The 21358-nt window shown below is 47.2% G+C and overlaps 1 protein-coding gene across 3 annotated transcripts in view; it reads left to right on the top strand.

Moving 5' to 3' along the window:
- The window catches only part of TRANK1 (tetratricopeptide repeat and ankyrin repeat containing 1), a 65564-nt gene that overhangs the window by 7995 nt on the left and 36211 nt on the right, over positions 1-21358 (top strand). For 2 of the 3 annotated variants that reach the window (XM_012536027.3, XM_033402179.2), the window contains 9 exons: positions 1220-1338; positions 3895-3978; positions 4577-4715; positions 6468-6599; positions 8764-8934; positions 14743-14904; positions 15446-15700; positions 17253-17429; positions 18069-20960. In XM_012536027.3, the coding sequence (XP_012391481.3) occupies positions 1220-1338; positions 3895-3978; positions 4577-4715; positions 6468-6599; positions 8764-8934; positions 14743-14904; positions 15446-15700; positions 17253-17429; positions 18069-20960 (4131 nt within the window). The remainder of the gene's footprint in view (positions 1-1219; positions 1339-3894; positions 3979-4576; positions 4716-6467; positions 6600-8763; positions 8935-14742; positions 14905-15445; positions 15701-17252; positions 17430-18068; positions 20961-21358) is intronic. The other variant, XM_049715835.1, reaches the window with a different exon arrangement.

Here is a 21358-nt window from a genome sequence, read left to right as displayed (position 1 = left end):
AATTGTGTATCTTTTTTATACAATATATGTTTTGCTATTTACTCATTTTTGGAAATTGATAATCCTAGAAGAGGTGCCATGTTATTCTGGCCCCTGACCTGTCGCCTTGGATGTTCGCATCCACGAGTTTGCAGGGTCATGAGATGCAAAAGGCCACTAGCTTGAAAGGGTGCAAATTGACCCAAAGAGCTGCTCGACCTGGGTTCCCGTCTTGGTTTTGTCATGAACTAGCTGCACGATAAGCCACGAAGCTTGATCTCATTTCTCATAGTTTCTCACTGTTGGATGAAAATGATATTTGTCACCTTTCTTTCTTTATTTATTTTTTTTTGCGGTACGCCGGCCTCTCACTGTTGTGGCCTCTCCCGTTGCGGAGCACAGGCTCCGGACGCGCAGGCTCAGCGGCCATGGCTCACGGGCCCAGCCGCTCCGCGGCATGTGGGATCTTCCCGGACCGGGGCACGAACCCACGTCCCCTGCATCGTCAGGCGGACTCTCAACCACTGCGCCACCTGGGAAGCCACTGTCACCTTTCTTAAAGGAAGTGAGTTTTATAACTTCCCTTAAGCGCCCATTTCCTCCATATATGGAGGTAATACACTGCCTTATTGGTTTGTTTGAGGGATTAGTATAACACCCATCACTGGGCTTGGCAAATAGAGAAGCTAAGTGAGTGTTAGGTCACATTATGCTGCCTTAGGGGACAGTTTCACCCAAACTTAAAATGATTACCACTTCAATTATATAGGATTTTATATACTTTGAGAAGGCCCTTCTTTTTAAATTTAAAGTTTTAAAAATTTTTATACAGTTTTTAAAGGTTGCTTTCCATTTACAGTTATTACAAAATATTGGCTATATTCCCTATGTTGTACAATACTTCCTTGAGTCTATCTTATACCCAGTAGTTTGTACCTCCCACTCCCCCAACTCCTATATGGCCCCTCCTTTTTTTTTTTTTTTTGTTTTTTTTTTTTTTTTGGCTGTACTACGCGGCTTGCAGGATCTTAGTTTCCCAACCAGGGATCGAACCCTTGCCCTGTGCAGTGAAAGCATGGAGTCCTAACTCCTGGACCACCAGGGAATTCCCAGTTCTCTTTTCTTTTTGATATCTTAAATTTATCATTTGTCTATGTGTGGTCTTAATTGGAGGACCTTTTCCTAGATGTTCTAGACTTTCTCTAAGTTAAAATTTCTAAATTCTGGAACTTTCTTTCAGGTGACCCTACTGTTTTGCAAAGTTTCTTGCCCTGCTTTGATTATATTTTCACTATTGGATTCTCAACTGAAGTGTGGCAATCTGTAATAGAAAAGTTGGCAAAGAAAGGATTATGGCATGTAAGTGAAAAGAGATCTTGGGAAAGTACATTCTTGCTTAAACGATTTCTTTCTGCTGGCACTGGGGGATTATAATTTAGTACTTGCTTATCTTGATGCCAAAGTAACTTTTAAACTTTAACCTCATTAAAGATGAAGAGTCACTGAGATAATATTGGTTCGCCAGTTTCCATTTTTTAAGCTAGGAAAACAGTTTGTGGCAACCTCACTCTTGGCTGTGTCTCCACTGTCATCAAAGAAGTGTGAAGTCCAGTTGCTAATGGTGATGTGGAATGAGGGAGATAAACAATTGCCTATTCATCTTCATAATCCTCTCTATACGGCAGTTGCTAGCCAAGGCCTGATAACGTGCCTGTGCTTCTCAGAGGGTTGCTGTATGATTTCAAGGGACTGTTACCCTCAGGAAGCAGCAAGGCTGTAGGACCTGAATCCAGAGCCGGGAATCCATAGGATGGAGGAGCCCAGTGGACTGTGGAAGCTGGGCTTCACTGCCACACAGGTGCCTCACTGAATCCAAATCCTCCCCAGTCTAGTCTGGGCTAATTCCTTCCTCTCTGAGCCTCATTTCCTCATTTGGAAGTTGCAGGATATAAACCTTTTCCCTCCCGGTTGAGGTGAGGATTAGAAATAATGGACCAAAAGCACCTGATAATAATGTTCATTGAGGGTTTACAGTGTGCCAGACACTGAGCCAAAGGGGTTTTATAACACCTGGCACCTGTATGCTCAGTGCCCAATGAGTAGTAGCTGTCATTGACGGCAGCCTATAAGCGCTCTTGAGAATGGGCTGGCCCAGGCTGGGAATTTGGTTAGAAAGGGCCTGCAGGCTTTTTAAAGCCAGGCAGTCCAGAAAAGTCTGGACTGCAAGGGCAGCCTGTAAGGACTCTGGACCCAGGAAGGCTGGATGACTGTAGGATACAGGATTCTTCGGTTTTTGAGAAGGTCACGGGTGCTATTGGGAATCTAATGAAATCGATGGGACTCTCTTTGCACATACACATACACACAATTTACGAGTGTAGCTTCAGGGAGCTCATGGGAACCCCCTAAAGTCTGGCCACGGGCTCCCAGAAGCACATCCCCATATTACAGTCTCGAGAACATGGCAGTGAGGGGGCAGAAAGCAGGCTGCACTCTTGGGGAACCAGGAATCAGAAATCCGGGGCCCTGTTAACAAGAAATCTGGGATCTTCTCTTTTCCGATAAGATGGGTAAACTAAGAGATCTTTCTAGTTTTATTTTAAAAAGTCCTAAAATTCTGTGATTCCAAGTGTTAGGGTAGATCTGTGAGTGGGAGGCCCCAGGCCTCATTAACAGGAAAGTAATTCCATTTACAGCCCCCAGGAAAGAACGTTTTACGTCCCCTCTTCCCCACGTGGGATGAATGTGAATAGAGCTCCGTAGTCTATGTGGGGAGGGAGGGAGTGGGAACCCAGTAGCTGACGGGCTATCACCTGATGGGCTATCACCCAGCCAGCCATGGAGGCCCAGGAATCCAGCCCAAGTGGTGGTCCCATATCCTACCAGCAGTGGAGCCTAGGCCATTTTCAAACACTGCAGACAGAGGCACCTTATAAAAGCCAGGCCAGCCATCAGGATTGTCAGAGCCCTGAACCTGTCATCTGGGAGTGTCTGGGCAGTGGGATCTGTTTAGGGTGAGCAGTTAAGAGTGGGCATCAAACTGAAAGAAGCTGGAAGCAAGATGTAGCCACAGACTGAGTCCCTGTGGTGCCACGCCCACCGGCAAGAGCATATGTCAGGGACGTGGATTCTGAGACTGGGTCTCCAGCCATGGCCATGCCAAGCCTAGAACTCCTGGACCAGCTGGCGTACCTGGATGATCCCAGTAGGGGCCTCTCAGGATTTGCTCTCTGTGTGACCTAGGGAAAGTTGCTTAACTTCTCTGGGGTTCAGTTTAGGGTCAGTGGTTTAACAACAGACTTTCTGAGAAAAAAAAAAAAAAAAAAAAAGTCCTGATCTGCGGCATTTGCCACTTCTGTAGTGTAAATTCTCTCGATTTCAATGGCCAATTTCAAGCTGCTAAGTCGACTGGAGGACTCACATTTGGAAGAGATGTGCACAGGGAGCTCTCACTGATAGGAGCTGCCCCAGCACACCACTCGATAGGGTCTTGTGGACCCCAAATAGCAGTAATGTGCTAAAGAATTAATTAGGGTGGGCTATTTCAAAAGGATTTGATTCTTCTACTTGCTAAGCTTTAAGAACTTTGCAGGAAATTACTTCTTTACCTCCCTGCCCCTGTACTGTCCCAATGCTGCCCGCCATCGGCTGCTCCTGTCCTCAGCAGACTTTGAGGAAAGGTGGAGAGAGCTTAGCTCTCAGCACCAACAGGAAGTTTGCCAGACAGAGACACTTTGGTTATCATGGCTCAGGCTGAAGAGCTTGGCAGGTGACTTAAACAAAGAGACAGGGCTAGAGGGTGTCTTGTTCTGTTTTTTTGTTTCTGTGTTTTAAAGCTTAAGATTAATTTTGTTCTAATAACCCATGTGGAGACCATTATTGTTCCAGCTTTTTCTGTTTCTCCCCTTTCATCAGTCATTTCTACTTCTGTCAGCGAGAAAAGACCGGCTACCGAGAAATCTCCACGTCCCAAATTTATCACTGAAAAGTCTCTTTGAGGTAAGGTGGCTTCTTGACACATACGGTTTCAAGTCAGGCCACTTCTGGACTGTGGTGTTTGGGACCTTCCCCTTCAGCCACCTCACTGCAAATTTGTTATTTATAGTAATCTTAGGCTGGGGCCACAGCTAATCAGGGTTTTACTGATTCTAAACTTTATGGGTGGGGGGTGGGAGAAGGGGGAATTGGATGAAGGCGGTCAAAAGGTAACCACTTCCAATTATATGATAAATAAGTCCTAGGGGTGTCATGTACAACATGATGAATAGAATGAACACGGCTGTATGTTCTATATGAAAGTTGTTGAGAGAGCAAATCCTGAGCACTCTCATCACAAAAAGAATTTTTCTTTTTTTAATTTAATGTTGTATCTATATGAGATGATGGATGTTCACTAAACTTGTGGTCATCGTTTCACGATGTAGATAAGCCAGATCATTCTGCTCTACACCTTAAATATATACAGTGCTGTATGTCAAACTATATCTCAATAAAACTGGAAGAAAAAGAACCCCAAACTCTATGGGGAAGGAGTTTGAAGTTTCATATTGATATGGCCACTGCCATAATTCTTCCTGTGTATTTTGTTTTTCTCCAGAAATTTGTCTTCTTCGGATTTTATGAGAAAATGGAACAGGTGCCCAGGCTAGTCCAGTGGCTCATCTCCATAGGTGCGAGCATCGAGACCATAGGACCGTACCCTCTGCACGCCCTCATGCGCCTCTGCATCCAGGCCAGTGAGTTCTCTCCTGACGGTGCGCCCTCCACGCTGTCCTCCAGCTTGGACCTCAGGAACTGTGCTTAGCTCAAGTGAAACCAGAATGTGGAATATTCAGATGATTTGAATAGTTCATGATTTGATCATTCAGATGAATGAAGGCAGCAGGGAAACAGCATCATTTTTCCTTCTCCCGGGACCTCATAGCTAGAGGCCCACACTGAAAGGATGCTGTGTTCTCAGACAGATCCTGGCAGCAGAGTGGAGCCCTGGGATTCAAGGACAGGCCTTGGGACAGACAGCCTTTACTGGACAGAGCTCTCAGGGAAGCTGTGGAGGGAGTTTCCTCCCGGTGGCAAAGGCAGCCATGGTCTTCTTCCGAGTTCATTTTCTCTCGACTAGAGGACCAACTACTGTGGGGAGTGGGAGGGGGGAAACCCCAAGGGAAACACTGGCTATTGCTGATACAGTTTGCTTGTGGTTCTTTTAAAGGAATCCTATTTTCATAGGTGTATATATAATTTGTCTTTTTTTAGTCTTCACCACCTGGCTATAGGATTTGAATTTTTAAATATTTTTATCATTAAAACACACACATACAATATCCACATTTACGCTTTAGATAGAAGTCTGTTTTTCTTTTCTAAGCATATGTAGCTTCACTGTTGGACCCTGACCCACACTATCTTAGAGCCAGAAGGAGCCAAGAGAACTTGTCTACACCGTCTTCCTCTTTTAGGCTGTAGCATCTCCTCAGGATGGGAGTGGGGGTGGCCAGTGGCTTGAAGACCTGAGCCCCCATCTTTGCTTCAGCCACATTTGCCCTATCGTGATACATTTCATCTGTTGGAGAATCCATAAAAGGTTTCACTCTCATACAGTGGATAAAACATTTAAAAGTATGAAGTCTGACTAAAAGCAATCTGATCCAATCCTCCCAGTTTCAAATTAGGTGTGCCTCTGGGTATGAAAGTCACAATTCCTCTCTGTGTCTACTTTTTAAGTTTGCTCCTGCGGTTAGAGGCAGATGTGGATGAGATCAAGTCTTCAAGTTTATCCCCGATTTGTCTCTCAGAGGAAAACTGACATGGTGACAAATGGTGTCCACAGAGTTGGCAGAATTATGTGGCTTTTCAGGACTTACAAGGAAGGAGTCTGGGGAAAGAGTTTGAAATCTCTGTCCTGTTGATAGTAAGGTAGTGGGGTAATGATTGTTGCCCTGCCCAGGTCCTCTTTGCGACCAGTGCCCCCAGCCCCACCTGCTGCACCACAGCTGCCTCCTTTGCCAGGGAGCTGCTCTTTGCCAATAGGCACCATGTCCCTCTCTGGAGGCGGTTCTGTAGCTCTGGATTGATTGACACCGGGGTACAAAAGGTGAGCCCCTGCCTCAAGGTGGGTCAGCACTGTAGGGCAGTGCCTGCTCCACAGCTCCCCGTGGGATCAGGCTGAAGCCGACTCAGCTGAGGCCACATCACTGCTTGCCTTCATCCCCTGCCCTGCTTCCCTCCCCGTCTTTCTCCCTCTGTCAATAAATCACACGTACAAGAATCTCTGTCTCAGGCTCTGCTTCTAGGGAATCTGACTTCAGTTTCCTATGAATAACTTTATATGACTCATCCTTTCAATGCACAAACTCTGTGTCTCCACACCTGTTTGTGGCAAGTGACAATGTGTGTTGGATGCCCCTTGGGTTCCCTCGGTGTGGTGCACAGTGATTTGCTTTGCAGCTTTTCTGTGTGTTGAAAATAACATCAGTAACTCATTCCTTCAGAGGAAAACCATCTTTTCAAGTGGTTAATGGACTACAAGCCCGAGTGGAAAGGTCACATCAACCAGAAGGACGAGGATGGCCGTACCGTCCTGCACGTGGTTGCCGCCCACTCCCCAGGGTACCTCCTCAAGCGTAAGTGGCAGCACCCCTCAGAGCTGTGCTGTGGGTGGAGTGACTTCAGGCGCTAGGGAACCCACACAGCTGACCGCTTTACCCGTGCCATCCCGTGACAGGCTTTAATAGTCAAATATATCAAATTATGCACTCCTTTTTTTATTGGATCATATTTTCAGTTGGCTTTTCAGAAAGAAGTTTACTCTAATATATTTTATCCTTGAAAGTCTTATCCAGTGATACTCTTTTTGAGCAAAAGTACTTACGTAGCTTTAAATTTTAAAAAACTTTCTGTGATTTAAGACTCTAAGCATTAATTTTTTTCTGGATTTAATTATTACAAAATTATCATTACTACAGAGATCACCAAAGCGACGTAAATATATTAAATTTTCTGTAAGTAATTGTTAAAAACAATAATTTTGGAGGGAGGTGAGAGAAGGATGTGTCATGGTGCCTTTTAAAAGGGGCTTGACAGCTACTTGATTTTCCCTTAGGTTGATACTCTGGAGGTCACGAGCTTTCACCTCCTTCGGGGCAATACTTTGGTAATTGCATGAGTTCTCTATACTATGTAACCAATCACCGTAAACTTAGTGGCTTAAAATGACACTCTAACTCTGTAGGTTAGTAGTCTGACATGATACGACTGAGTTTTCTGCTCAGTGTCTCTTGAGACTGTAATCAAGGTACTGGCTGAGGCTGCATCCTCATCTGGAGTTCCAGCCCTTCCTTCAAGCTCACATGATTGTGGCACAATCCGGTTCCTTGTAGTTGTAGGACAGAGGTCCCGTTTTCTTGCTGGCTGTCAGCTTCTACTGATCGCACACATTCTTTGTCCTATGGCCTCCGCTGTCTTCAAAGCCAGCAGGGGAAAACTTCTTGCGCATCAGATTCCTCATACTTTGAATCTCTGCCCTCTTCTGTCTCTGACCTCTAAACCTTTGACCTTTAGGGCTCATGTGATCAGGCCAGGATAATCTCCCTATCTTAAGGTCAACTGCTTTGGGACCTTAAATACATTTGCGAAGTCTCATCATAGCAGAGTTTAGATTAGTATTAAATGGGTAACTGGGAGAAGGTGTGTGTACACCAGGGGTTGGGAATCTCAGGGTCTGTCTGAGAATTCTGCCTATCACAGTGAGGTACTTGATGGGTAAGAAGTATGACTTTTTAATTTTGTCTTATTTTTGTAAAATGGGAGAAAAGCAGTTGTGACTGGGGAGATGGGGAAGGAGAGCATCACCAGCAGGATGATACCTGGAGTAGAGGTGCTTTGTTAAGGTGGTGAATTTTAGGAAAGCACGGGTATGGAAGCTGGGAATTGGGCATTGATTCCTTTAACCTCTGTGCTCACATAAGTCTTGGTACCTCCAGGGATACACCTGTTACATTCTGAAATCTGTTGCACCTGTGATCACAGAGCCACCTGAATGCTTGGCAAATAGATATGTCAAAGCAGCAAATGGAGGGGCTTCCCTGGTGGCGCAGTGGTTGAGAGTCCGCCTGCCGATGCAGGGGACACGGGTTTGTGCCCTGGTCCGGGAGGATCCCACATGCCGCGGAGCGGCTGGGCCCGTGAGCCATGGCCACTGAGCCTGCGCATCCGGAGCCTGTGCTCTGCAGCGGGAGGGGCCACAGCAGTGAGAGGCCCGCGTACCGCAAAAAAAAAAAAAAAAAAGCAGCAAATGGAGCTGGCAGCCAGAGGTGGGGCTGCAAGGGTTGAAACAGTGACAAGAAGAGCCTGATGCAAAAGCAATTGCCACTTTCTTCTCTTGTCTCCAGACAGGCTTTTTTTCTGGGAGTATTCTGTTTCCTCTCTAGGGAATAAAGAAATCTGAAGTCACAGCTTGCTGTCATCCTTACAGCTGTAACTGTTGCCTAGTAACCAGATTCCCCCTCTCCTTGCTTGTTGCCAAGGAGAGGGGAGAAAGGTAGAGAGGAGCGCACTTCTGAACCTCTTAAAAGCTATTGTCCTTCCCACTCCACACAGGACTCCTTGCTCTGGGGACTTGGCTGAATTGCCCAAGGCCATCAGTTTCTGTAAGCAGAGAGGGACACTGGTCCCCTTGCCCCAGGCTGCTCAGGCCGGGAACTGGGAGGAAGTGCACTCATGGGGACGTCTCCTTATGGAAGAAACCATGACAAACCCCAACCCGCTTCTCACTTTGGCCTGCTCTAGGACAAACAGATGATGTGCAGATGCTCCTGAGCTTTGGGGCGGACCCCACTCTGCTGGATCGACAGTCCCGGTCCGCCGTGGATGTCCTGAAGAGGAGCAAGAACTTCAAAGCCATTGAGAAAATCAACAGTCACTTGGAAAAGCTGGCAGTATGTTCTAAGGACCTCTCAGGTACAGTTTCCAGGGAATTAACTTTTTAGAGGGGGCAAAACTGGTTCTGCGCCATTAGGTACAAATCAGTTTATCTTTTCTTGGTACATGAAGATGGAAGTGAGCACCCCCCCCCGCCACCAGTCTTTGGAAAACTTGTTTGCTTTTTTTGAAAGATAGAATGAAGCAACTCTTACTGTGAGAGTGTCTACCACTTTCTGGAAACTTGGCAAGTCTACCTTTGGGCAGTAAGGGTGATTTTTTTTTTTCCATGCATGCACACAGTAAGAAAGAAAAAATTCAGACAGAACATGATATAACAAAAATCAAGCCCACTTTTCAGAAACCATAGCTAACAACTAAAACTACACTTATAGCTCTATCTTTTGATCTGTAAGTTTGGGACGGCATATATGGACTAATTGCTGTATAAGGTAAAGTGTAACAAGTCAGCACTCTGTTGAATTTTGTCTAGTAAAGTTATTTGTGTCACTTACATCCTGTTCCTGAACTCTGGGTTTTCTGTGCTTCATCTATAGATTGATTCTGAACATTGAAAACCATTAAATCACATTTACATGGTAGTATGATTTCTACAAATAGTAGCATAGTTGGACCCATAAAAAAGAATCACCAAATGCCCTGAAAACTTTGCTCTTTAAATGTGATACTCTTTGAGCATCCTGGCTTGATGAAACATATACATACACATTATTGTATATGTGTGTGTATAGATGTATGTACACACATAGATTTTTAGACTTTATTTAGACTTTAACTTAGACGGTAGCCCCAGCACATATATGTTATGCTTCTTTTAGTTCTTGTGCTCATATGTGGCTCTTGTGGCTCACACTGTCTAGATTTTTCTCTTACTCTGCTAGGTACCAACTCCAGTAAGTTTTTCATGGAGGAGATATGCGTAGTAGACTTACGGTGTTTTTGAAAATGTCTTTATCCTTAGATTGAGAATTGGTCTGCATATAAGCACTGTATTTTATCGGTCCTCAGTTGCACTTTCCCCCCACATGTTGCCACCTTTGAAACGAATGTGTTTCACAATCAGTGACGTGTCCCAGTTTAATGGCAGCGTTTTCTGGTGTGTTTGACAATCTGGGGTCTCTTAGATTTATGAAATACTCTGTAAAACCTCGTTCCTTACAACTTGGTATTCTAGCCTCCGTTACTGATTAGATGTCAGTTTCCCTTATTTTCCCTTTTAGAATTTTCTGTCCTTAGAGTTGTGGAATTTCCCTGGGATGTGTCTAGATGTGGGTCCGTATTCATTCTTCTTGTCTGGCACCTGCTGGCCTCTTTCAATCTAACTTTTTTTAGCTCAGAGAACTTATTTTCTATCATCTTGTTCCCTTCCAGCATCTCTTTGCCACCACTTTCACGTGGATGAGCTTCCTGAATTTGTAACATGTCTCTCTACTTTCCCTAACGTCTTCTATCTCCTTTTTTTCTTTCGAGATCTTTAACTAGGACTTTAGCTTCTCCTTTTATAATTCAGCTTGCCTATTGCATTTTTTAATTTGGAAACTCAGTTTTCGTTTCTAAGAACTCTTTCCGGTTCTCTGTTTATCTGTGACAACTTGTGCTTGATTGACATTTGCCACTTCTCGAATGGCCTTTAAGAATGGTGAGAATTTTTTTAAAGACTGTTGTCCTCTCTTCTGTGAGTTATTTATGTTTTTGGGGGGCTTAGTTGATCCCTCTTCTTGCTTCTCTTTTGTGCTATTGCTTTTCCTATTTTATCTTCTGATCTTTGGATGGTTTGTATTTATGAATGAACAACTAGACTTATTAATACTTAATAGATGGTTAGTGCGCATTTATTGAAGTTATTTGGATGTGTTTCTCCAGAAACACTCCCCCACTGGAATGGGTGAGTAGGCGGCAGGTTGTAGGCAGCACATGGGGTATGTGTGGTGGGGAGAGTGGGAGGCACCCTGCCAGGCTGGGGATCGTGGCAATTTTCAGGGTCAGGAAAGTTTTATGTGAGGGAGATTGAAGCTGCTTTTCCTTTAACACTGCCCCCTGTTTCCCCATCTATGTTTTAATTTTTATTCATTTATTTAAAATATCTCCTGTTGTTTCTGTGAGAACATGGGAATAAATGTATTTGCAGAGTCCTGTTTTCCTGGGATGTTCTTTTAAAGCTGTGATGTCATGTTTAGTTTTTAAATGACTTCTCTTTTAAGGAATTGTAATTGTAATTCTGTGAGGTGGTGTAATTAATAAATTATTGTGAGAGGCCTCCTGAGAGCTTATACCTGTAACCTCAGTTTCGGGGTGGTTTCTACTGTTTGAGAAATTGAAACTAACCAAACAGATTTCTCTGCCAATGAATTTCAAGGTTTTAAAATAAACTTTTAGAGAAGGACCACCAGTGAATGGTAGAAAATGGCTGATGTGCCTGCAAATTTATTGTTCATTAATTCTAATCTTAATTCTTAGAATGCTGTAGACTTTAGCATGTCATGCACTTTTGTTTTTGTTTTTAAAGTTTTGATTTTTTTTCAGTTTCCTGGTATAATAGAATCTTAAATATCTGCTGATTCTGCCTTTCTCACTAGCTGCTGGGGGAAGCCAGAGCCCACCGGGAGTGGGCAGGGTGGGGGTGTGAACCTGAGTGGTCAGGGTTACCTGTCTTTCCCGGCCTCTCACAGCCACCACTAGATGGCAGCATGTCCACCTTCTCCAGCAGCTGATGCTTGACTGTCCTCAGGACCAACAAGATTGGAGTCTTTGTTTTTCTCGCAGTTGTTTGTGATTTTCTCTGATTCACTAGTGCGTGGCCTTTCAGAGTGAGAACGAATCCAGGCCTCTGAAGCCTTTCTCTCTGGTCCTCCCCTGGGCACCAGCTGCTTTCTGCTCTGTGAAGGCGCCTCTAGCTGTGCACTAAGAAGATGCGGACCTTCTCTGTGTGTCTGTTTCCCGCATAAACGGAGCCTGTGACTCAGAGGCCATGGTGTGTCATCCTCAAATCCCTCAGCACCACACAATGCTCTGTTTTCAGTAAATGCAGATGTGCGGTATTGATGATACTTCTTCCTCATTATAAAGCAATAGATTCTTTTTTAAAAAAGAAAATTTACAAAATGTAGGAAAGGAAAACAAGAAAATATTAATTCTGCATAAGCCCACCTGCCTGAAAAAATTAGTATAGTTGTGATTTAGTCATTTACTCTTATTCCATGCATTTATAGTTACACATTTTTTATTTTCTTTTATAAAAATGACATGGTTACATAAATTTCAATTGATAAAATATATGTAATAAAACTTACCAGTTTCACCTTTTTTAGCTCAAAAGGAAGATTTCATGCAAAAACAAAATCTCTTTGAAATGATTTATTTCTATTTTCTAACACTTCTGAGTGCTTGCAGCTTCAGATCTCTTGTAGTTTTAATTTTTAATTTCAAATCTGCTTGTATATATCTACTAAATATGATCATTGTAGAAAATTTGTAAAAATTTCATTTTATATAAAAACAAAAATTTATTGTAATTACACCTTGGCATATTTTTATCCAGTCTTTTGGTTGCTGTTCAGTACTAATGTAGTCATCTTTTTTAAAAACCTGTGATTATCATGTATAAGCAATTCTATATCCTGATGCTTCTTTTCTCTCTTAGTAAGCTTATAGAAAATTTAGAAAAAAAAGAAAAAAACCAGACAAGTTCAGAGTAATAAACAAATCACCCGTACCTACCCAGAGATGCTGACCCAGGGCTACCATTGTCAGTGTTTCAGCACCTTTCCTTTTATGCTGTTTTATGTTGTTGATATATCACTCTCTGGTTTCTTTTCTGATTTCAGGACCCTTCTCTCATCTGACCGCCTTCTTAATTATTCTGAAGCACACAACCATGCGTTTATTATACAACTGCATCTAATTGTCTCTTTTGTCAAGCTTGGTATATTTCTGTTCAGTTTCAAGTGACTTTTGTACTAAACTAACTGCCCTGGTGGAGGAATGATGCCCTGAGGCATGAGGTAGGGGGACAAGTGGCAGGTTTCCATCTGCCTGGTGGTGAAGGAAGTTCCTCCTTTACCAAGCGTCCTATTCTCCTGGTTCGAGTTTTCATTGTTTTCTGTGTCTTCATAGGCATTCTAGGATGAAGGTGGGATGCCGAACCCAGGGGTGCTAGTCGATCATTGTTACACCACACAGTTCATGTTCTTTGCCTCAGAATAGGCAGCTCACTGAGGTGATACAAGTCTTCCTTTGCCAAGGTTTTCCACTTCCTTTTCTCTGGAGGTTAGTGCTAGGGTTAATGTTAGTTCTTGCTTCTGTCTGGCACCAGAAGGTCTCTTGATTAGGGGGCAGTGGGCGTTTGCCCCCGAAGTTGGGGTGTGGGTGTGTGGGTGTGTGTGTTTCTGGTGCTCTGATCTGTTGAAAGGTGATCCAGGTGTGTATCAGAAGGCAGGCAGCTGACATCAGAACTCTGCTTGGGTCCCCTGGGTCCTTTCCCATTGTTGTGTGCTCCCTGGTGTGCCTTCACTGTGCAAAGCCAGCACCTAAGGCTCGTTCTCAAGGAGAACAGCCTATGGGCCTATGGAGCCTGTTTTGCTCAGGCTCCTTCAAACCAGAAGTGCCTGGGAATTTACATCCTCCCAAGGCAGGCTGTGGCCGGTGGCAGAAAGAGGTGAGAATCTGAAAGCCCGGTTCCCTTGCCTTGGCTGGCACAGCTCTGAGGTGTGACTCACTCCAGATCCCCCCAGGGGTCAGGCAAGGCACACCCCCACCCTGTGGGACTCAGCCTGAGCTCACACCCTGCCTGGTTCCTCCCCGACCCTGACCTGATCCCCCCACCCTCACTGGTCTCTTCCTTCATAAACTACTTGCACACAAATCCTTGCCTCAGGGTCTGCTGTGGGAGACATGGCTGATAATAGGATGCTTTTATTTTTCCATCTCTAAAGTGTTCCTATTCTGTTAGAACATGACATTGAACATGCATTCACCTGTTCATCACATGATAGCACTTATGCTGTGGGCCAGGCCCATCTCATTGGGTGTGAAAACAGATGTCCAGTTATCTGTTCAGTAGGATTCCATTTTAACCAAGAGAGCTTTCTGAGTGTATAATCTGATACCAAATAAAACATTTGCCTTTTTTCAACCTTTCTTCAGTGGTTGATTTCTAATCATGACTACTTTCTCAGTAAATTAAACCAAGGGGATAATGTTTTCCCTCTTATGGCCAGAGAGGTGGCTTCTTACTCTTGGCTTTTTCCACTTGCCAGTTAGATGCATGGGTGGCTGGCATGTAGTTGGATGTTGCTGCTGCAGTAAGCCACCCTCCTGCCATCACTTCCCTGAACTGTTGTATCAGTTATCCATTGCTGCATAACAAACAGCCCTCAAACTTAGTGGCTTAGAGTAACAAGCACTTATTTAGCTCATGATCCTGCAGCTCAGCCATTGAGGCTGGGCAGTTCTCATAACCTTAACAGAACTCCTTCAAGTGTCTGCTTCTTGCTGATCTTAGCTGGGCTCTTTCACATCTCTGGGGCTCAGTTTGGACAACTGAACTGATTCCTCTTTGTTTTATGATGTTTCTTATCTAGCCTGGACCTGAATAGAACTAAACAAGGCCTCTTGAGGCCCAGGCTCAGAATTGGCACAAAAATCACATCTGCTGCATTCTCCTGGTCACAGCAGGTCATGAAGCCAGGCCAGAGTCAGGGTCGGGGAGGGGAACAGGCACTTCAAAGTCTCCTGGCTCCACAGAGGAGTGGAGAGGTGTGGTCATCCTTGCAATCTACGGGGCTGTGATCTCTGCAGTCACAAGCAGCACTCGGGGGTATTTTGCAGGACTGAGCAATGGCGGGGGACCAGCTAGCGAGGGCGACATTTTCCGGAAGGCCTCTGAGCAGCTAGTGACATACATGAATTCAGGAAGCCGCTTGCTGCAGAAAAACTTTGGGAAGCAAGGAGTGGTTCAGAGGTTCTTGCGCCTCCTTTCTTCTCGGCAAGGTAAGGTTTCTTACAACCTTCAGTAGCGTTCAAAGATGCTCTACGCACCTTAAAACTCTTTTCTACTATCTGTTTAAACATTGATTAAAAAATAAATGCCATGATCTACATGTAAAACATTCAAACAACACAGAACATTCTTCAGTGAAAAGTCGATCATCCACCCCTGAACTTCAGTCTCTAAATCTCATCCACAGAGGCAACCTCTGTTATTAGTTTTTCATGCAGCCTCCTGGAATTTGCATATACTATCCTTATTTAAAATACCACAGATGTTTCTCTTTTCTATTGGCTAGGACTCTACACTCCTTGGGTATTCCCAACCTTCCCAAGAAGCTCACGCACCAGTGCTGACACTGAGGTTCACACGTGGTTGAGTAGCATGACCCAAATAACTAAGTACTTGTTTATGGTTTCCCCACGTCTTAAAGATACTGATCCGTAACTTGGGGTGATGATGTCCCTCTGTGTTGGGTTTTGGCTGGGGACAGAAATCACATGACCCTTTTTCTGGAGTGTGGTGTGTTCTTGTTTTTGAAAGAAATCCCTCCCGACCTGGTCTATGACATTGACCGTGACTGTGCCAACGCCTTCATCAAGTTTTTACTGGAAAAACAGAAATGGCCTGAAGTGCTTCTGCTGCTGACCCGCAAAGTGAGTGGGGAGCCACCGTCCGGGGACTGTCTCATCAAAGACTGTGACCTCTCGAACCTCAGCCTCTGTGCCATCCTCCCCCGCCTCAGCGCCTGGGACCAGCGGAGGACCCTGCTCCTGGGCCACCTGATAGACCACGGAGGTGAGTCCCAGATGCTGAGTCAGCACCGGGAGGACATCCCAGGGGAGTCCAGGTGCCACAGTTCATGGGGCTTTTCGCTTGATTTCAGAGACTCCTTTAAATTCTGCCTCATTCTCTTCCTCCTCCCTATCTTCTCATTGGAAACAGTGATAGGGTCGATGCATTTTTGTGAATTCTTCCCTTTCTCTCGTGTAAGAAACCTCAGGCCTGTGGAGGGGGCCTGGGCCCTGGTGTAGCCACAGCGGTCATTTCCTCCCAACCTCCGACTGGACTTTTCCCTGCACTCAGTATGCCGCATGGGTCCTTGTCAAACGCTGTGACATTCTTTTCTGATCCATGGATTGGGATTTGTGATGCTTGTTTTTTAAAGAAACAGCCAAATAATGGGTGGGTGGAAACATCTGCTGTTTTAATCGGCACAATCAGGCTTGGCTGGATGTATGTCTGGAGTGTGCAGACGTCTTGCTGGATCAGGTTTTATTTTAAAACAAATTTGGAAGCACTAACCTTCTCCTTACGCTCCCCCCACTTAGGCCACTACTAACTGGCCACTGTAACTACTGACGTCTCCTCATTTATAAAATGGGAATGAAACTAATCCCCCTTTCTTAGAGCTGTTTGGAATATTCAATGAGTTCATGGACGCAGACTCTCGGCGGAGCGCCTGGGCTGTGTGGTTTTCCACCTGCCTTGCCGTTTAAGGGGAAATGACCTTCAGAAGGAGTGATGCCACATTGGTCCCAACTCTCAAAGTGACTTACAACGCCTTCAGGCGTTGGCTCTACCCACGGGTTTCAGGAGATAGATGGAAGGCCGCCTGTGGTTTATGTCTTCAAACCCATTCCTTGCATGGAGTGTTACTACCTTTGCCCAGAAACGATGGCGGTTATGGAATTCCTATTTTGTTCCTGATGAAGCAAGCACTTATTGAGGGCCTCCCCGGGGTCAGGTGCCAGGGCACAAGGATGGACAGTGAACATATGGCTGCCGGTGGGTGGCAGTGCAGGAGGGCTGCAGTCCTCAGGGGGTGGAGGTCAGGGAGCTTGCAGCGCAGAGGGGAGGTGTGGACTGAGCTAAAAAGAAGGTGATGTGGCAGTGGGGATGTGTCAGGGAACATGGCAAATGAGGGCCGATGGGCATTCTCGGGAAGAAGCTTCCTAGAAGCAAAGGATGTGGGAAGCACGCTCACGTCCAGGTCACCGAGTGTATGTCCAGGACTGTGTTGGGCAAACACTGGGAGTTCCGTTGTTCATGCCATCCCTACTCCGGTGCTGATGGTGGTCCCGTGGCGGGGTGGGAGGGGGAGATGGAGAGACAGAGGAGGTGAGGCCCAGGGACAGGACACCTGAAGGGGGCAGGCTTTCCCTCCAAGGGCACTGGGAAACCCTTGCCTCCCAGAAAGGGGGCGTGGCAGGAGGCCCTCAGAAGTCAGGTCAGCACCCCCTCTTGATTTGGAATAAAGGGCAGAATCGGTCCCGCCCCCCTCAGGTGGGCCCTGCTGACCTTGGCTCAGGGATGCTGCTCACCGGTCCCTTCTCTCTGCCTCCCCCAGCCTCGCCCGAGGGTCTCCAGGGCAGCCAGGAGCAGCCGCTTGTCATGTGCCTGAAGCACGGGGACTTTGAGCTGGCCTTCGTCCTCTTGACCAAGGGTGCGGACCCCCGTAGCATTTCTCTCACGGAAGGCGACACTCCTTTGCATGCCGCACTCCACATCTTTCTAGATATCGAAGGTAGGCCTTTATTTTGTAAGCAGTCTTTTTCTTGAGGAGGAAGCTGGGTGTTAGAATGGATGCTGTGCTCCTTGGTCTTTCCTACTGGGAAAACTAACCATCTGGAAAAGGCCCATTTCTTGGCCAGGCCTGTATCTCCTGGCCCCTCACCCATAGCTTGATGGGAAGGAGTGACCATCATGGTGAACGGTCAGGGTGGGTTGATGGAGGAGGATTCTTAAGTTCCAAACTTAAGAATCGGCTGTCCATAGCTGCAAATACTTTCCATTTATTTACACCATTTCAAGGGTCCTGACATAAAGGCTCTTACTGGAATATTTACGGTGATTTCTGGGTTTCTCCACCTTTGACAGTTAGGCAGGGTAAATCCTTTGCTGGGGGGGCTGACTTGTGTATTGTAGGATATTTACCAGCATCCCTGGCCTCCACCCACTAGATGCCAGTAGCACCTCCTAAATTGTGACAATCAAAAATGTTTCCAGACACGGCCACCTGTCCATTGGGGAGCAAATCGCCCCCAGTTGAGAACCACTGGGTTATCAAATCCTTGGGGAAGTTCAGTGTTCTGAGGACCCCCGGCTGGCGTCTCTGCTCCCCAGAAAAGCCGTTCAGCACTCACAGGATTTTTGTGTCTTTCAGCTGACATCGGTTTTAACTTCCTCAGCCACCTGCTGGATCTGTTCTGGTCCAAGCCCACCGAGTTTTACTACCTCAACCCCAATATCCAGGACAACAGTGGTAACACGCTGATGCACATCCTCTTCCAGAGGGGCAGGCTGAAGCGCATGGGGAAGCTGATAGATCTGCTGGTGAAGTTTGACATCAACCTCAACCTGAAGAACAAGGAAGGCAGAGATGCCCGGCACCGAGTGAAGAAGACAGACGCACTGCTCTTGGCCTGGAACAAAGCCCTGCAGGAGAGCAGGCGCCGGGGCCGACAGGATGCTGCCGCCCACCCAGGGAAGCCCCCACGCTGTGCAGCCCCGGCTCACACGGCTCCACTCAAGGGCTCCTCCAAGTCGCTGTCCTGCAGCAGCACTGCAAGAGCCCCACCCAGAAGAGCCGGGGTCCCTGAAAGCTGGGAGACCCTGCCGGATGCCCAGACTACGAGGCCAGAGCCTGGGGCTGCCAGGCCCTGTTCGCAGAGAGACCGCCTTGTGCAGGACATCACGGCTTTGATTCAGCAGGTGGAATTGGATCCGTCCCTCCAGGAGGACTGTCCACAGGACTCCGAGCCTCTGGAGACAGGAGCTGGCACCGTAGGAGAGAAACAGGAGCTACAGGGCACCCCGGGGGCGGGGGGCTCTGACTGCAGTGGGAACAACCCCGCAGTCCTTGAGGCCGCGGAGGGACATGCGCAGGCAGGCCTCGGGACCCCGCAGCTCGTGCCTGCTGATCGCAGGGGGACAGAGGGCAGCGACGACCAGGACGACCAGAACGTGCCGGAGATGGAGGCCTGCCTCCTGGACTTCGAGAACATGACATGGGAGATCGAGTGCACTTCGGAGATGCTGAAGAAGCTGTCCAGCAAGGTCATGACCAAGTTCATGAAGAAGAAAATTATCCTCGCCATCCAGAAGCTCGGCAATGGTGAATGGACCAGGGGCCTGCGGAAGCGGCTGAAGAACTTGAAAGGAAGCATCCAGCTCTTCGAGGCCAAGCTGGACAAAGGGGCCCGGATGCTGTGGGAGCTCGCCATTGACTTCTCCCCGCGGTGCAGCGAGAACCCCGAGAAGATCATGGCTGCGGAGCACAGTGCACATCCCACCGAGAAGGCGAGGCAGGTCTACACGGAAATCATCCGGATCTGGGACATCATCTTAGATCACAGCAAACTGTCGGACTCCATCAGGGCCATCTGCAGTGCCTACAACCGGGGCCTGTCCTGCATCCTGCGCAAGAAGCTGAAGGGTATCAACAAGCGCCAGGTGTCCGACAGTATGAAAATCCAAAAGCGGATACCCCGCTGCTACGTGGAGGACACGGAGGCCGAGAAGGGCGGGGCACACGTGGATCCTGAGTACTTCCCCCCTGCCAGCGCGGTGGAGACGGAGTATAACATTATGAAGTTCCACAGCTTCAGCACCAGCATGGCCTCCAACATCCTCAATGACACGACGGCCACAGTGGAGTACCCCTTCCGGGTGGGCGAGCTCGAGTACGCGGTGATCGACCTCAACCCCAGGCCACTGGAAACCATCCTCCTTATCGGGCGGAGCGGCACTGGCAAGACGACTTGCTGCTTGTACAGGCTGTGGAAGAAGTTCCACAGTTACTGGGAGAAAGCCGAGCAGGCGGGAAGCCCGCTGCTGGCCAGGCAGATCTGGCTGAAGCGAAGGTTGGAACTGGAACCCGGAAAGGAGGGTCCAGGTGGGGAGGAGGAGGACGAAGAGGAGGAGGAAGAAGGACCCACTGAGGTGGTAACAGTGGACAGCCTAGAAGAGGAGCAGGAGAGTGAAGCCTGTGCAGGGGGAGCCAGTGGGGAGCCAGGGGACCCCGAACAAGGGGTGGAAGGACCCACCCCAGAACAGCCCCACCAGCTGGAGCATCTACATCAGATCTTCGTGACCAAGAACCACGTCCTGTGCCAGGAGGTGCAGAGAAATTTCATTGAGCTCTCCAAGTCTACCAAGGCCACCAGTCACTACAAACCACTGGAACCCAATGTCCACAAACTCCAGGACCTGCGGGATGAGAACTTTCCTCTGTTTGTCACTTCCAAGCAGCTGCTCCTCCTGCTTGATGCTTCTCTGCCCAGACCATTTTTTCTGAGAAACGAAGATGGCAGCTTGAAAAGATCCATCGTAGGATGGTCCATGCAGGAAGAGCTGACCGTCACCAACTGGCAGGAAGATGAGGAGGAGGCCGAGGCAGACGGGGACTATGGTGAGGAGGAAACAACCGTGGAGACACGCCCATGTGACAGTGACCCCCGGGTGTACGTGACATTTGAGGTGTTTGCCAATGAAATATGGCCCAAAATGATCAAAGGGAAAACTTCCTACAACCCTGCCCTGATTTGGAAAGAAATAAAGTCTTTTCTGAAGGGGTCTTTTGAGGCCCTCAGCTGCCCCCAGGGGAGACTCACAGAAGAAGCATATAAGCAATTAGGGCGGAAGCGGTCCCCCAATTTCAAGGAAGACCGGAGTGAGATCTATGGCCTCTTCTGCCTGTATCAGCAGATCAGGTCTCAGAAAGGGTACTTTGATGAAGAGGATGTGCTATACAACCTGTCGCGGAGGCTGTCGAAGCTCAAGGTGCTCCCATGGTCCATCCATGAGCTCTACGGTGATGAGATCCAGGACTTCACCCAAGCGGAGCTGGCGCTGCTGATGAAATGTATCAATGACCCCAACGCCATGTTCCTCACCGGGGACACGGCTCAGAGCATCATGAAGGGCGTGGCCTTCCGCTTCAGTGATCTGCGCTCTCTGTTCCACTACGCCAGCAAGAACACCACGGACAAGCAGTATGCAGTGCGCAAGCCCAAGAAGATCTACCAGCTGTACCAGAACTACAGGTCCCACTCAGGTACGTCCAGGCCTTGGGCTCTCCCTACAGGGGAGGTGCTTGGGCACTGACCTTGGGCTACTTTTGAAGCTGTGGCCTAGCTTTTGTTGGGTTCTTGTAGCTAAGGATAATATTTTGATCTACCCACATGAACAAGAGATCTTATGATTTTTGCCACTACTCATTCTTTTCTCTCTCTCTCTTTTTTTTTTTTTTTTGGCCACTTGGCTTGTGGGATCTTAGTTCCCTGACCAGGGATTGAACCCGAGCCGTCCGCAGTGAGAGCGCAGAGTCCTAACCACTGGACCGCCAGGGAATCCCCCTTTTTTCTCTTTTTTTTTATTGAAGTATAGTTGATTTACAATGTTGTGTTAGTTTCAGGTGTACAGCAAAGTGATTCAGTTATATATATATATTCT

This window comes from Orcinus orca, chromosome 10 (genome assembly GCF_937001465.1).
Source record: "Orcinus orca chromosome 10, mOrcOrc1.1, whole genome shotgun sequence".
Taxonomy (NCBI): Eukaryota; Metazoa; Chordata; class Mammalia; order Artiodactyla; family Delphinidae; genus Orcinus; species Orcinus orca.
This window is presented reverse-complemented; position numbering and strand designations above follow the sequence as displayed.